Below are 13,503 nucleotides of genomic sequence, written 5' to 3'. Positions count from 1 at the left end.
GAGAAAAGCAATTTCACCAAACCAGTGATGGAGTTGAAAACTGTTACTGAAAAATCAAGAGGCCCACTTCAGCCTTGTTCTTTTGCCTTTAGAAATGATGAAGATCCTCGTGGCCTCAAGGGGGAGCTAGGCTCCTCTCTGTGCCCAAGAGAGGGGCTGCTGTCCAGGGGGAGGGTGTTTCCTCGACTTCTCCAGGGAGCGGCCTCTCTCTTCTCACACTGGTCACCCAATGCCCATCCCTGCTCAGGCACTTAACCCTCAGCTAAGGCTTAAGGCTGGGCTGACACCTCTGACTTCCTTGACCCGATAGGGGGTTTTGGGGTGGAGAGTAGGATTTGGGCGTTTCTAGATCTCAATACCATCTTGATCTCATCGCAACACTCCCTAAATAACACTAGAAGTTTAAAATCTGGTGGACGAGGTTAACAAAATCAGGATAAAACACAAGCAGATGTCAGGATCAGACCAGAGATGGTAATATACTTGATGAAGAAGGGTCTTAGGGGTTAAGCCAGCCTGCTCTCACAACTGTTCACAGTAAATATTTATTTTACATCTACAAAACCAAGTAGTCTAATTGGTTTGAAAAAATAAACATTGTATAATCTTATAGCTAGAATCACTGAGATAAAATATTACGAAAAAAATCAAGATCAGAATTCAGAGTGATCTGTGATGCCTTCTCTGAGTGGAGGAGAGAGGTGATTGATGGGGAGTGATCAGCCAAGGGTCTGGCAATGGAGACTTGAGCAGGACGATAATCCCCAGGGGAAATCTGTGCAGCACATGTCATCTGGACCAGCCACTTTGCCTCCTAGGAACTCCGCTACCTTGTGTGTAAAATGAGGAGGTGAGACTATGATCTGGCTGTAAGGCCATGGTTCTGCACCACTGTGGTCCATGAGAATCCTGGGAAACATTCAGAAAACACAAGTGGGAGCTCTCTGGGGGTGGGGCCCAGGATTTGCATTTATAAAAAGCTTCCCCGGAGACGGGGAGTGAAGATATTGTCAGGGCCACCACAAACATAGTCTGGAAATTCTACAGGATCAATGAGGCACAATCTTCCATAATAGCACACGAAAAGAAAGGATGGAGGGGGAATATAGAAATTAAAAAGGACTTGAGAGATCAGCCAACTGATTTAAAATTATAAGCCTTATTTAGATTCTGATTTGAATAAACAAACTGACCCAAACCACCAAGAAGACTACCACCTCCATTTATAAGACAATCGGGGAAATGTGAACAATGATGAGTCTGGATCATACAAGGAGTTCAGGTTAGTTTTTAAATATAATAATGATATTGTGATTAGGTATTAAAAAATCTTAATCTGTAAGTACATACTAAAATAGTTACAAATGAAATTATATGATGTCAGGACTTGTTTTAAAGAATGTAGTTTGTTGGGGAGCAGTGCCGGGTGGGGTTATGGAGGAAACACCACCGGCCATAACTGCATAACTGTTGAAACGGGTAATGAGCACAAGGATTTCATTATATTCTCCTACCGACTCTTGCATATGATTGAAATTTTCTATAATAAAACACTTCAAAATATAGAATAAAAAATTCTTAATCTTAACTAATCAAAAACCTTAATGTAGCGAAACCCTAACAATTCCTTGCCCTTCCTCTATAAACTGTGACAGAAATGGCTGAAGCAGAGCAAACATTGCCTTACCTCTATAATTTCTACAAAGCACCTGGAGAATAGGGCTTTCCTGCCCAGCACAGAGGGCGTTGGAAAAGGAACATACATCACTTCACACTGGTGAAACTCAACCCCATGACTCTCTTTCTCTCAGCCTCCTAGCATTTGTGGCCCCCCTTCTGTGGGGTGGATAAAGAGGCACATCATGGGATAGAGGGCTGCAGGAAGACGGTGGGAGGCACAGAGCTGTGCCACGCTCTGAACACTGTTGTAGGATTTCAGATTCAAATTCCTACAAACTCACTCTTGCTGTGGGGCGTGGGCTCCTGATGAACCCCAAGAAGGCCGCCTGGAAAAGTCCAGTACTCTGCTGTCTGTACTTCATTGTTTCCCTTTAAAATTAAATACATAGAAGACTTGCCTCCCCTCATTTACCTTTCCACTTTTCAGTGAGTCATTTTCTAAAGTTTTCGATGCTGGCTCATTACAAACAACATGTCGTTTTCCAGTTTCATGACTTTAGGAGTCAATTTGACCTCTCAAAGCTTATTTTACCAGTTTTCTAAATAATGTGTGGCTGCTCAGTTTTGAGCGGAATATGGCTAACAAGTTATTCCAAAACAAGGTGTTTTTAATTTTTTTCCCTGCTGAGGAAGATGTGCCCTGAGCTAACATCTGCTGCCAATCTTTCTCTTTTTGTATGTGAGCTGCCACCACAGCATGGCCATTGACAGATGAGTGGGGTAGGTCTGTGCCTGGGAACTGAACCTGAGCCACTGAAACAGAGTGCGCCAAACTTAACCACTATGCCACCAGGGCTGGCCCCAAACAAGTTTTATGCTTAGTATCTAGTTTTCCAAGAAAACCAGCTGCCACTAACTTCAACAATTTTCTGAAAACCTTAATTTTTAACAAAAATAATAGGCTTCAATAGTTCAAGGCTTTGGTTCTCTAAGAATGTGGCAGGAAAAAGGGCTGTGTTAGATTCAAAGATCAGCTCTGTTCCTCTTGTTGCTGGGAACGAAGATGGCCACTATTATCAACAGAGGTAGTAGAAGACAAAGGATTCACTTCAAAAAACACTTCCATACTGGCAGTCTACTCCTAATTTAGCAATCTGTTGGCTAACAGCTGGGAGAGAGGAAGAACTGAGTGACAGGTTGGCTGATAAAAGGACGATAAAAAGATTCTCAACCAATTGTCAATATTCACCCCATGATGCTGCACACAGCCAATCACATTTCCAGTGGGCTAGCTATACGTCCAACTGGCATCTTACAAACGAGAGCCAAATGTCTGAGATACAAAAAATGAACTGTACACAGATGAAGTCTTACTTCCCCAGTTTCCTAAGAAATCAACCCACTGAAGTGAATGATTGGGACTCAGTGAACACCGACTACTCTACCAGTTCAAAGAACCTGCACCAGATGGCTTCTAGGCATTGACGTAAACCATCGTGCAGCCCCACGGCACCACCCAACGGGGCCACGCCCAGGGTTCACCAGCGTACTTAGCTGTCCGGACTTCCACGGTGCCCTTGAGCTTCTCCTCGCTGTCATTTTCAAAGTACATCAGCTTGGACTGGCGGAGGACGAACCAGCGCTTCTTCCAGTTTCTCCTGGACAGTGTGGAGGAGCCACCGCCTTTTTTGTGGAGCCAGCCTTGCTTGAGGGCCTCCTGCTTGGAGCGGAACCACAGGAAGGTTTCATCCTTGAGGACGCACCAGCGGCGTTTCCACGAGTTCATCAAGCCACCTGTTCCCCCAAGTTTGGGGAGGGAGGAGGGGTTTAAGAGAAGTCCATCAAACTGGATGACAGTATCAGCAGGTCTTAAGGTTCAGCCTATCCTTAACTTTGCCCCAACTGATCCATCCTCAGTGACCCTTCAATGAAGGATGATGGCACTGCTGGGGGCACTGGACAGGTATTACACTAGCTTAACTGGGTTATAAAAGAATGTTGTTGGGGCTGGCCTGGTGGCGTAGTGGTAAAGTTCATACACTCTGCTTTGGCAGCCCAGCGTTCACAGGTTCAGATGCTGGGTGCAAACTTACATACTGCTCATCAAGCCATGCTGTGGTGGCAACCCACATATCGAATAGAGGAAGACTGGCACAGACGTTAGCTCATTAGCTCAGGGCCAATCTTCCCCAACAAAAAAAAACAAAGAAGAAGAAGAAAGAAAGAAAAAGAACATCGTCCCTTCCTTATATCCAAAGCAGCTATTACTTAGCTGAAAAATCTTGGTAAGGAGCTAAAAGACAGACAAGTAATGAATAAGTCAAGGGCCAGGAGGCAAGAACGATGTATGGGTCATGTTTATCTCCAAAGACCCAGGGAGGGGAAATCAGTTTAAAATGATGTCAAGTTTACACTTTCCTTCCTTACTTGGTCAGTGTGGGGAACAAGACTTGTCAGTGATTCCAGAGTTTAGCAATATTTTTTAGATAAACACTTCCAAGAAAAGCATCAACATGTGAAAATGGTTTATATGTAGAAAGTAAAGATTTGGAACATGAAACAAAGTAAGACTCTAAACTGAAATATGATTAGATGTAAAAAAAGAATTTGGCTGTAATTTATTTAGTGGGAAAATTTTTTTTGGTTGAGAGAAATCAGACAAGGATATAGAGATGTCATCTTTTACAAGATAAAAAATATTTCTAATACTCTTCTAGCAGGATAATTTTATCTTCTTATTCTAGATTTCCCAAGGATGCTCAAGAGTGATATCTTACCACCATCATTCAAAAATCTGTTTTAACTGAACCCACTAGAGAGCAGAATCTACTTCAATAACTTATTATAAAATGTCCACAAGTTGTTTACTTTTGTGATCAGCCAGTAATAAAAATAAGGGACATTTAAACACAGATATTGAAAGTAAGTATTGAAAAATGCTTTTCTTGGCAACAAAAGACCCCGAATTGCTAAAGCAACCCTGAGAAAAAAGAACTAAACGGGAGGCATCACAATCCCTGACTTCAAAACATACTACAAAGCTACAGTAATCAAAACAGCATGGTACTGGTACAAAAACAGGTGCACAGATCAATGGAACAGAACTGAAAGCCCAGAAATAAAACCACACATCTATGGACAGCTAATCTTCAGCAAAGGAGCTGAGGGCCTACAATGGAGAAAACAAAGTCTTTTCAACAAATGGTGCTGGGAAAACTGGAAAAGAATGAAAATTGACCATTCTTTCTCACCATTTACCAAAATAAACTCAAAATGGATCAAAGACCTAAAGGTGAGACTTGAAACCATAAGGCTTCTAGAAGAAAATGTAGGCAGCACACTCTTTGACATCAGTATTAAAAGGATCTTTTCAGATACCATGTATTCTCAGAGAAGGGAAACAATAGAAAGAATAAACAAATGGGACTTCATCAGACTAAAGAGCTTCTTCAAGGCAAATGAAAACAGGATTGAAACAAAAAAACAACCCACCAATTGGGAAAAAATATTTGTAAGTCATACATCTGACAAAGGCTTAATATCTATAATATATAAAGAACTCTCACAACTCAACAACAAAACATCAAACAACCCGATCAAAAAATGGGCAGGAGACATGAACAGACATTTCTCCAAAGAAGATATACGGATGGCCAATAGGCACATGAAAAGATGTTCATCATTGGGGAAACGCATCTCAAAAGACTACACTAAGAAATCACCTTCCACCCATTAGAATGACAAAAATATCTAAAACTAATAGTAACAAATGTTGGAGAGGTTGTAGAGAAAAAGGAACCCTCATACACTGCTGGTGGGAGTGCAAACTGGTGCAGCCACTATGGAAAACAGTATCTAGATTCCTCAAAAAATTAAAAATAGAACTACCATACAACCCAGCTATCCCACTACTGGGTATCTATCCAAAGAGCTTGAAGTCAGCAATTCCAAAAGTCCTATGCACCCCAATGTTCATTGCAGCATTATTTACAATAGCCAAGACATGGCTAAGTGCCCATCAAGAGATGATTGGATAAAGAAGATGTGATATACATACACAATGGAATACTACTCAGCCATAAAAAAGAACAAAATCGCCCCATTTTCAACAACATGGATGGACCTTGAGGGAATTATGTTAAGTGAAATAAGCCAGATAGAGAAGGACAATCTCTGTATGACTCCACTCATATGAGGAATTTAAACATGTGGACAAAGAGAACAGAATAGTGGTTACCAGGGGAAAGGTGGGGTGGGGGGTGGGCACAAAGGGTGAAGTGGTGCACCTACAGCACGACCGACAAACAATAACGTACAACTGAAATTTCACAAGATTGTAACCTATCATTAACTCAATAAAAATTTTTAAAAAATGCTTTTCTTTTACAGATTAGAAATACATTTAAATAAAAGACCTTCTCAGATTCATTTCTTCAATGGCCGCTTCAATGATTATAGATCTAAACCTCCCATTGGAACAAAGGAAGCAATGACAACACTTGTTTGCGTTCAGTGTGCAAAGTGCACTCATTTCATTGAACTCTGCAGACTGTTGCTCTTTCTTAGAGCTAAAGCATTGCCTGCTCACTGGTTGAGAAGTCTTTGTGACCACACCAGGCTCTGGAGCTGCTAACAGACAGCAAACTTGCCAAGAACTACCATAACAAAACTTTTTTCTTTTTGATTTGTGACTAATCTGGGTTTCTCGAGACAAACCCAGGGGAAACTGTAGTACAAGTTATTCTATTACCTTATCTTTAAATGGTAAAGGTTACTCACGGTTGTTTAAAGACATAGGTGACAACAGTTATCACAACAACAATCACCAGGAATTTATTCTGTTGCCCTTCTGTTATTAATAGGACTCACTCCCAGCCTTCCCGCCCTCTCCAATTCTGGGTGCTCTCTTCCTTCTTCATCCTTTAGAGAATTTGATCAATGCTATTAATTTCCTAATTGCAAACACCTTGAGTAGGCTATGAGGCTGATGACAACTCATTTATGCTCATAAAATAGAAGCTGGTCCTTGGATTTTCTTTATCATTGGTTTCTCTGAAACTTTTTGTCACAATTTTAAATTTCATTAAAGATTAAATGATGATGCATTTACACAATACCTTTTTTTATTAAGAGATGAGTTTGCCAAAAATTCATTTGCTTATCTTCAGGAGCTTTTAACGCTTTAATCTTGAGATTTTAACACTTTGAATGTATCTTTACTTTTTCCTAATCTTATTTGTTTTAATCAGACAATTATGTAATAAATCTATGCCATATATTATAAATAAGAGTGATATAAGGAATTTTAAAGCTAACTTAGGGAACGAAAACTAATTAGGGAGAGAGGGGAAAATACATTAATAATAAAAAGTTTATATTTATTCTGAGAAATGCATGAGAAAACCTTAAAATGCTATGATTAGATACTTATTGGATCGCTAGTTTCTGATTTGCAATTACATTTTTCCTTCACTGAGTGTTCCAATACTAGCTAGGTCACTTGGTTAGAATTTCTCAATCTTTTTCATTCCAATGCTCCTATAAAAATTTCCACCAACCAGTGACTTGAGGCAATAGGAAGATCTCCCTTAAGACAAACCCAGTGGGGTTTCCAAGAGCTCCTTGGGGATCCGGGGCTGAGAATGGCAGAACTCTGAAAAGCGAATGACTGATGTTAGTACCTACACTGATGTTCAACAAGGGCGACAAAAGTAGCGAAGAAAGAAATCCAATGAAAAGAAACACATAAGTGAAGAAGAACAGAAAAAATATTAAAGAGGACAAGAGAGAGGAAAAAAGATAAATAAGCCAACAGAATAGAGAAGCAAAAGTGAAGAACAGAAGAAACAGGAAAAGAGACGGCATACAAAGTTTTTCATGAGGGAGGAGGAAAAGGAAAAGCAAATGAAGCAAGATGGGAGCAGAGAGAAAGTGAAGAATATGGTTGGAGAAAACACAACAGGAAAAGGAGAGAAAAGAAAGGGCCACAGAGGGGCTGGCCTGGTGGCATAGTGGTTAAGTTTGCATGTACCACTTCAGTGGCCTAGGGTTCACTGGCTCAGATCCTGGGTGTCCATCTACACGTGGCTCCTCAAGCCATGCTGAGGAGCGTCCACATGTAAGAACTAAAATGACTTCCAACTAAGATATACAGCTATGTACTTGGGCTTTGGGGAGGAAAATCAAAGAAAGGGGCACAGAAAAAAAGACATGATCTGGGGATGATGGTTCTCATGCTCCCTGCCCCATCCCCAAGGTCTGCACTCTTTCCCTTCATCCAGTCTACGGCCATGTGAGAAACTAGGCGGGCCCCTCTTCCAATGCTCTGTATAAAACGCCTACCAGGGGCTGGCCCCGTGGCCGGGTGGCTAAGTTCGCGCGCTCCGCTGCAGGCGGCCCAGTGTTTCGTTGGTTCGAATCCTGGGAGCGGACATGGCACTGCTCATCAAACCACGCTGAGGCAGCGTTCCACATGCCACAACTAGAAGGACCCACAAAGAAGAATACACAACTATGTACTGGGGGGCTTTGGGGAGAAAAAGGAAAAAAATAAAATCTTTAAAAAAAAAAAAAGCCTACCAGAAATGAGTGGTGATTATGGTTTCTCTTCCAGAGTCCCTGCCGCTGACTGAGAAGTCAGAGTCAAGAACATGAATAAGTGTGAGTAGAAGGTCCTAATTACGCACTCTTCCCTATAGGAGTATGCGTCAAGGTCCCCAAGTATTAGGGCTCAATACAGTGCATGCAAAGTTTAATAGCAATCAAAACACATAAGTAAAATTCTCATCAAAGTGTGGGATAGGGAGCAGGTGTTGGAAGCAGTTGAAGCAAGGTGTAGCCCTCTCTAAGATCTTTACTTCGCCCCATGTATAGAATATCCTTCCAGGCTCTTTAATACCCCATGGGAGAGAAAAATGCAGTCTATCATTGTAATGGGCTACACCAACTCCAGCAGAAGCATGTGTGTGTGTGTGTGTGTGTGTGTGTGTGTGTGTGTGAGAGAGAGAGAGAGAGAGAGAGAGAGAGAGAACGAGAGAGAGACTGAAAATGGTGACAGTGGTCGCAAACTCCATCCATCCTACCACTGCAGCAACTGAGTCAGGCAAGGTTCTTGGTGTGACCATGTCACAACACCATGGCGCCTTCCACTCACCTAAGGGGACCTAGCACTAGGAAAGCAGTACGTGGGGCAACATTCCCAGTCTCCCTCAATCACCCTCGGTGAAAACAAAACCTCAGTTTCCATCATTCTACCCGCAACCTCAGCACCGCGGTGGCCGCAGCTCGTACCTTTCATGTACAGAAAACTGTGGAAGTAAGGCAGCGTGACACAGCTGTACACCGAGTCCCGCCGGCAGGAAAGCTCATCGTCCGTATCGAACCTAGAGTCAAAGTCCTCTTCACTGTCTTCAAACTGGACAAGAGGGAGAGACAGAGGCAAAGGTGAGCAGAAAGGGCCGAGAACAAGCAACGAAATGCCCAGCATGTCCCAACAGGGAAAAAATAAAAACAACTGACAAAAGAAGCAATACGCCACTTCATAACATCGCAACAGAGTGTGGTCATCATAAGAATTCAGAATTATAAAATACTGACGTGGAAGGTCAAATGGTGTGTTGAATTGGTACATAAAATACCAGACACACATGAACCCAAAGGCTATCTCCCGTCTAAAAACAGCACTGCTGTTTAAAGGTGTAACTCAATCACACCACGCAAGAATTAATTCCCTTTAAATTACCATGCTAAAAATATCTTCACGTCTTAGAAAGTGAAGGGAGTATTTAATGCATGGCCAATGACAAAAAATAAAAGAGAAACTATAAATAAATCCAGAAGCCGGAAAGAGCATGTTTAAAGCCCTAAAGATTCCTCCTTTACAACCAGAAGAGACAGACCATCCTACGTTAGGGACTGTGAAGCTGCTGGGCAGACAGTTCTCTAAAATGCCCTTGGCAATTCCAGTTCCAGTTTAGGGTGTGTCTCCTTTCCCAACCTACTGCAAAGCTATCACAGACACAGCCAAAGTCTCCATTGAAAATGCCAGTTTTCTTGGGCTTTGGGGAAAACGGAGTTTTGGGCTTTGTTTTCAACCTATGACAGGCACATCAAAGTTCCATGTACTAACATCATTGCTTTTGGCAAGAGAAAGGAGCTTAGGATCCTCTTGAAGAGCCCGACTTTGGAATCTTGGCACATTCTGTGGGAGACGTCTTCATCCAAGGGATGGTTCAACATGGGTGTGGATCACAAATAACTTCCCTCCCAATGTGGGCAAGCCTGGGCCCCAAGGGGACAGCGGGTACTCACCGATGACTGCGCCCCTTCGGAGCTAAACCGGTACGCCCCGGAGCTGTTGTAGGTCCCCACAGAGCATCGGTAGTCTGGGGACCACTGGCTACTGCAGGAGTTGGAGAAGGTCACGCTGCTGCCAGAGGTGATGGCGCCATCCTCGTAGTCATCCTGGTCATAGTCAAAGTCGCCATCCGGGGAGGGGAGCCCCGCTGTGTTCTGGGGCATGCAGTAGGTGGGCTCCCCACTGGAGGAGCCGTGCTCCGATGGGGCGAGCAGCACGGTGCTGTCGGCGCTGGGGCTGGTGGGCACCACAGTGTCGTTCATGTAGGGGTCCTCCTCTGACGACTCGTCGCTTGTCCGGATGCCGCTTGTTCGCTGGTCCGAGTGGCCGTGCTCGCTTGGGTTGGGCGAATCCTTGAAGGCATCATCATCAGCCTCAAAACCCTCGTCAACCTCCTCCTCGGGGTAGGGCTGGCTGAAGTTGAAGTTGGGTTTCTCCCCACACGCGCTCTCAGCCAGTTCACCCAGCTCACCCGAAAACTCGCTGGCGACCGAGAGGGAGCGCTCGATGTTCCGGACACACTCATCAATCTCGTCGAAGTTGAGCGACTCCAGGAACTCCTGGGCGGCTCGGCAGGCTTCGTCCTCCAGCCTCTTGAGCTCCTCATCCCGCAGCTGCTGCAGCTTCTGCAGGGAGGCCTCGGTCAAGGACAGCTCCTGGCGCTCCTTCATGCGCTGCAGGTCCTCAATTTCTTTTTCCAGACGCAGGATCTCTTCCACCTGTTTGTTTTCCTTCTGCTTCTCCAGCTCACGGTTCAGTTCAGCTTCCCTTTGACTCTTCTGCAAGGCTTCCAGTTCTTGCTGTTTCCTTGCTGCTTCCTCCTGGACAGAAGAGGAAGGAAGATGTCAGAAAGTGTCCCCACAAAGAGTATAAGCATCATTCTTCCTTTGCAATGAAGAACCAAGATGTGAGGTGTTTGTTACGGGCTGAATTGTGCTGTGCCCACCCCCCGGAAATTGATATGTGAAGCCCGAACCCGCGCTACACCTCATAATGTGTCTGTACTTGGAGATAGGGCCTTTAAAGAGATTATTAAGTTAGAATGAGGCCATGAGGGTGATGGGCCTTAATGCAACCGGACTGGTGTGCTTATAAGAACAGATTGGGACACACACAGAGACATCAGGGATGCATGCAAACAGATGCAAGGCCATGTGACACAGAAAGAAGCTGGCCATCTGCAAGCTAAGCACAGAGGTCTCCGAAGAAACCAAACCTGCTGACACCTTGATCTTGGACTTTTAGCCTTCATAATTGTGAGAAAATCAATTCCTGTTTTCCATCCAGACTGCGGGACTTGGTTATGGCGTCTGGAGCAAACGAATACAGTGGGTGTACTGGTTTAGAGAAATTACGCTGTCATGACTCACACGAAAATCTTAGGCATACACAAATTTCTACCCAATGTAACGGGTTAGAAATTGCATCATAAACATCTGCTCTAATGTTCTTCTTCCTATATCTTTATACTTTATTTTAGTTTTGGATCCTGGAGTCCAAGTGTTGGAAGTGGGAAGAAAACGGACAGATGAGCCACCACATTGTCAAGGCATTCTTCACCTGTTGGGCACGGAGCTCAGCTTCTCTTCGTGCCCTCTCTCTTTCTCTAAAAATAGTAAAGAAAAAAGACAGTCAAGATAAACAAGAACAATGAAAACACATCCTAGAACCACTTTGCACACAGAGCTAACTTTTTTTAGAAGCTTTACTAAAGACAATGTAAAAAGCATGAAGGACAGACTCTTCCTTTACCAACAGACTTATTCTGTGCATAAGTAAGAATGTACACAGAACTGGGTCTTCAAGGCCGCCAAGAATTTTCTATACAAGCCACCAAGAGTTACTACTTCAAATAGGCAGTTCTTCAGCACCCACAGGGAATTCTTGCCGCAAGGCTGGATACGGAGCATAAAACTCAAAAGGTGTCCTTTGATTTCACTCAAGCAAGAAGAGTACCGTACCTCTCCTCTTCCTCCTGTCTCCTCTTTTCCTCTTCCTCCTCCCGTCTCCTCTTTTCTTCCGCCTCTCGTTTTTCTGCCAGCAGCTGTCTGTAAACTCGCCGAGCGATCCGACCTCTGAGTTGCTTCTGGAAAACTATGGCTGCTTTTTTCAGGTGCAAAAATCTCCTCCTCAGAAGGAAAGCTCTGTAATTCTTCTGTATTATCACTACACAATAAAGGACCTTCCTGTACTGCTTTCTGAAAATGAAAACAAAAACAGCACAACAGAATAACTGTTGAGGTAATGAGGCTTCAGGCTCTTCAAATGAGTTCACGTTAATGCTACAAGACAAAAGAACCGGACCGAGTTCTGGAATGATACTCATTATAGAGACAGGAGCAAAAGGAGGCCCCTTTGGGCAAAACAAAAGAAAAACCAACAAACAAAACTAAAGCAAGAACTCTATCATTATCTTGGCTAAATAAACACATAACCCCTAATGCTGACTTTGAAAACTCCTGGCAGGAAGTTGGGTTGGTTGTAAACAGAACCAAGAGATCTGATATAGTCTGCTGTTCGTATGAGGGGAAAAAAAAAAAATGCACCACAGCGGGACAGCTTTGCGCTTCAGAAAACGTAACGTGTGGGGTTTTGTGCGGCATGCTGGTCTGCAGAGGTGGGCAGAACTCAAAGGCACATGAAAAGCAGCGGCCCCGTTCAGCAAACACCGGAGAGTGGGCCATTGCGGACACAAGGAGATAACGCAATGGCAACAGCCAGGCTGCCTGCGGCTTCAGTATGCAATGCAGAGGAACTAGGTAAGCAATTTAAACATCTCAGCATGGTCCCCTATGTCACTGTTCCAGTTGAAACGTCAGGAGCCCTTGTTCCTACTTTCCGCCCAGGTCAAGCCTCCCAGGCATCTGGCACGGCTAGTCATGAGCACTGACCTGGGACTCTCCTGAGCCTGGTCCGAAGCCTGCATCCACGTCTATAATAAATGAAAGCCCACACCCGGGGCTACTCTGCCTGGTGATGCACAATGGGCAGGGCCCCCCTCACCGAGCTCCAAAGCTTCTCCCCTCTGCATGGCCTGCTTCTCACCGTGCCAAGTAGCCCAAGACGTGGGCCCGGATCACCATGGCCGCCCGAGTAACTTCCTCCTCCCGCCGTTTCTCCAGCTTCTGCTCCAAGGATTCTCGAAGGAAGACCTGCCCAAGAGGGAGTGATGTGTCAGAACCAAAGAACGTGGCCAGTAGAAGGAAGGCATCTGAGTCAGATCTATCTTTGGGGGGTAAGGCTTTTCTCTTTCACCTTAAGTTTGCTCTAAACACAGACAGCAGCTTCTCAAACACACTGTGGGGAAGGGCCCTGGTTTTTTGTTCTTTTTAAATTTCTACCTGTCATGGGACTAAGACATTTGTAAAATATAGTAAAGATACATTACTAGAAAGAAAAAACCAAAAAGGATATATAAAATAAAAGTCCCTGGGGCTGGCCCGGTGGCGTAGTGGTTAAGTTTGCACGTTCCGCTTTGGTGGCCGGGGGTTTGCTGGTTCGAATCCTGGGCGTGGACCTATGCACCG

The 13,503-nt window shown here is 44.1% G+C and overlaps 1 protein-coding gene across 1 annotated transcript in view; it reads right to left on the bottom strand.

Moving 5' to 3' along the window:
- The window catches only part of MYO10 (myosin X), a 210,741-nt gene that overhangs the window by 19,233 nt on the left and 178,005 nt on the right, over positions 1-13,503 (bottom strand). Inside the window, exons 22-27 of the mRNA XM_005604338.4 lie at positions 13,022-13,128; positions 11,938-12,174; positions 11,537-11,582; positions 9,931-10,797; positions 8,911-9,034; positions 3,171-3,414 (exon numbers count right to left, since the gene is read on the bottom strand). Of these exons, the coding sequence (XP_005604395.2) occupies positions 3,171-3,414; positions 8,911-9,034; positions 9,931-10,797; positions 11,537-11,582; positions 11,938-12,174; positions 13,022-13,128 (1,625 nt within the window). The remainder of the gene's footprint in view (positions 1-3,170; positions 3,415-8,910; positions 9,035-9,930; positions 10,798-11,536; positions 11,583-11,937; positions 12,175-13,021; positions 13,129-13,503) is intronic.

Source organism: Equus caballus, chromosome 21 (genome assembly GCF_041296265.1).
Source record: "Equus caballus isolate H_3958 breed thoroughbred chromosome 21, TB-T2T, whole genome shotgun sequence".
NCBI lineage: Eukaryota > Metazoa > Chordata > Mammalia > Perissodactyla > Equidae > Equus > Equus caballus.
Note: the sequence above shows the minus strand (reverse complement) of the source record. Positions and strands in the feature narration are given on the sequence as shown.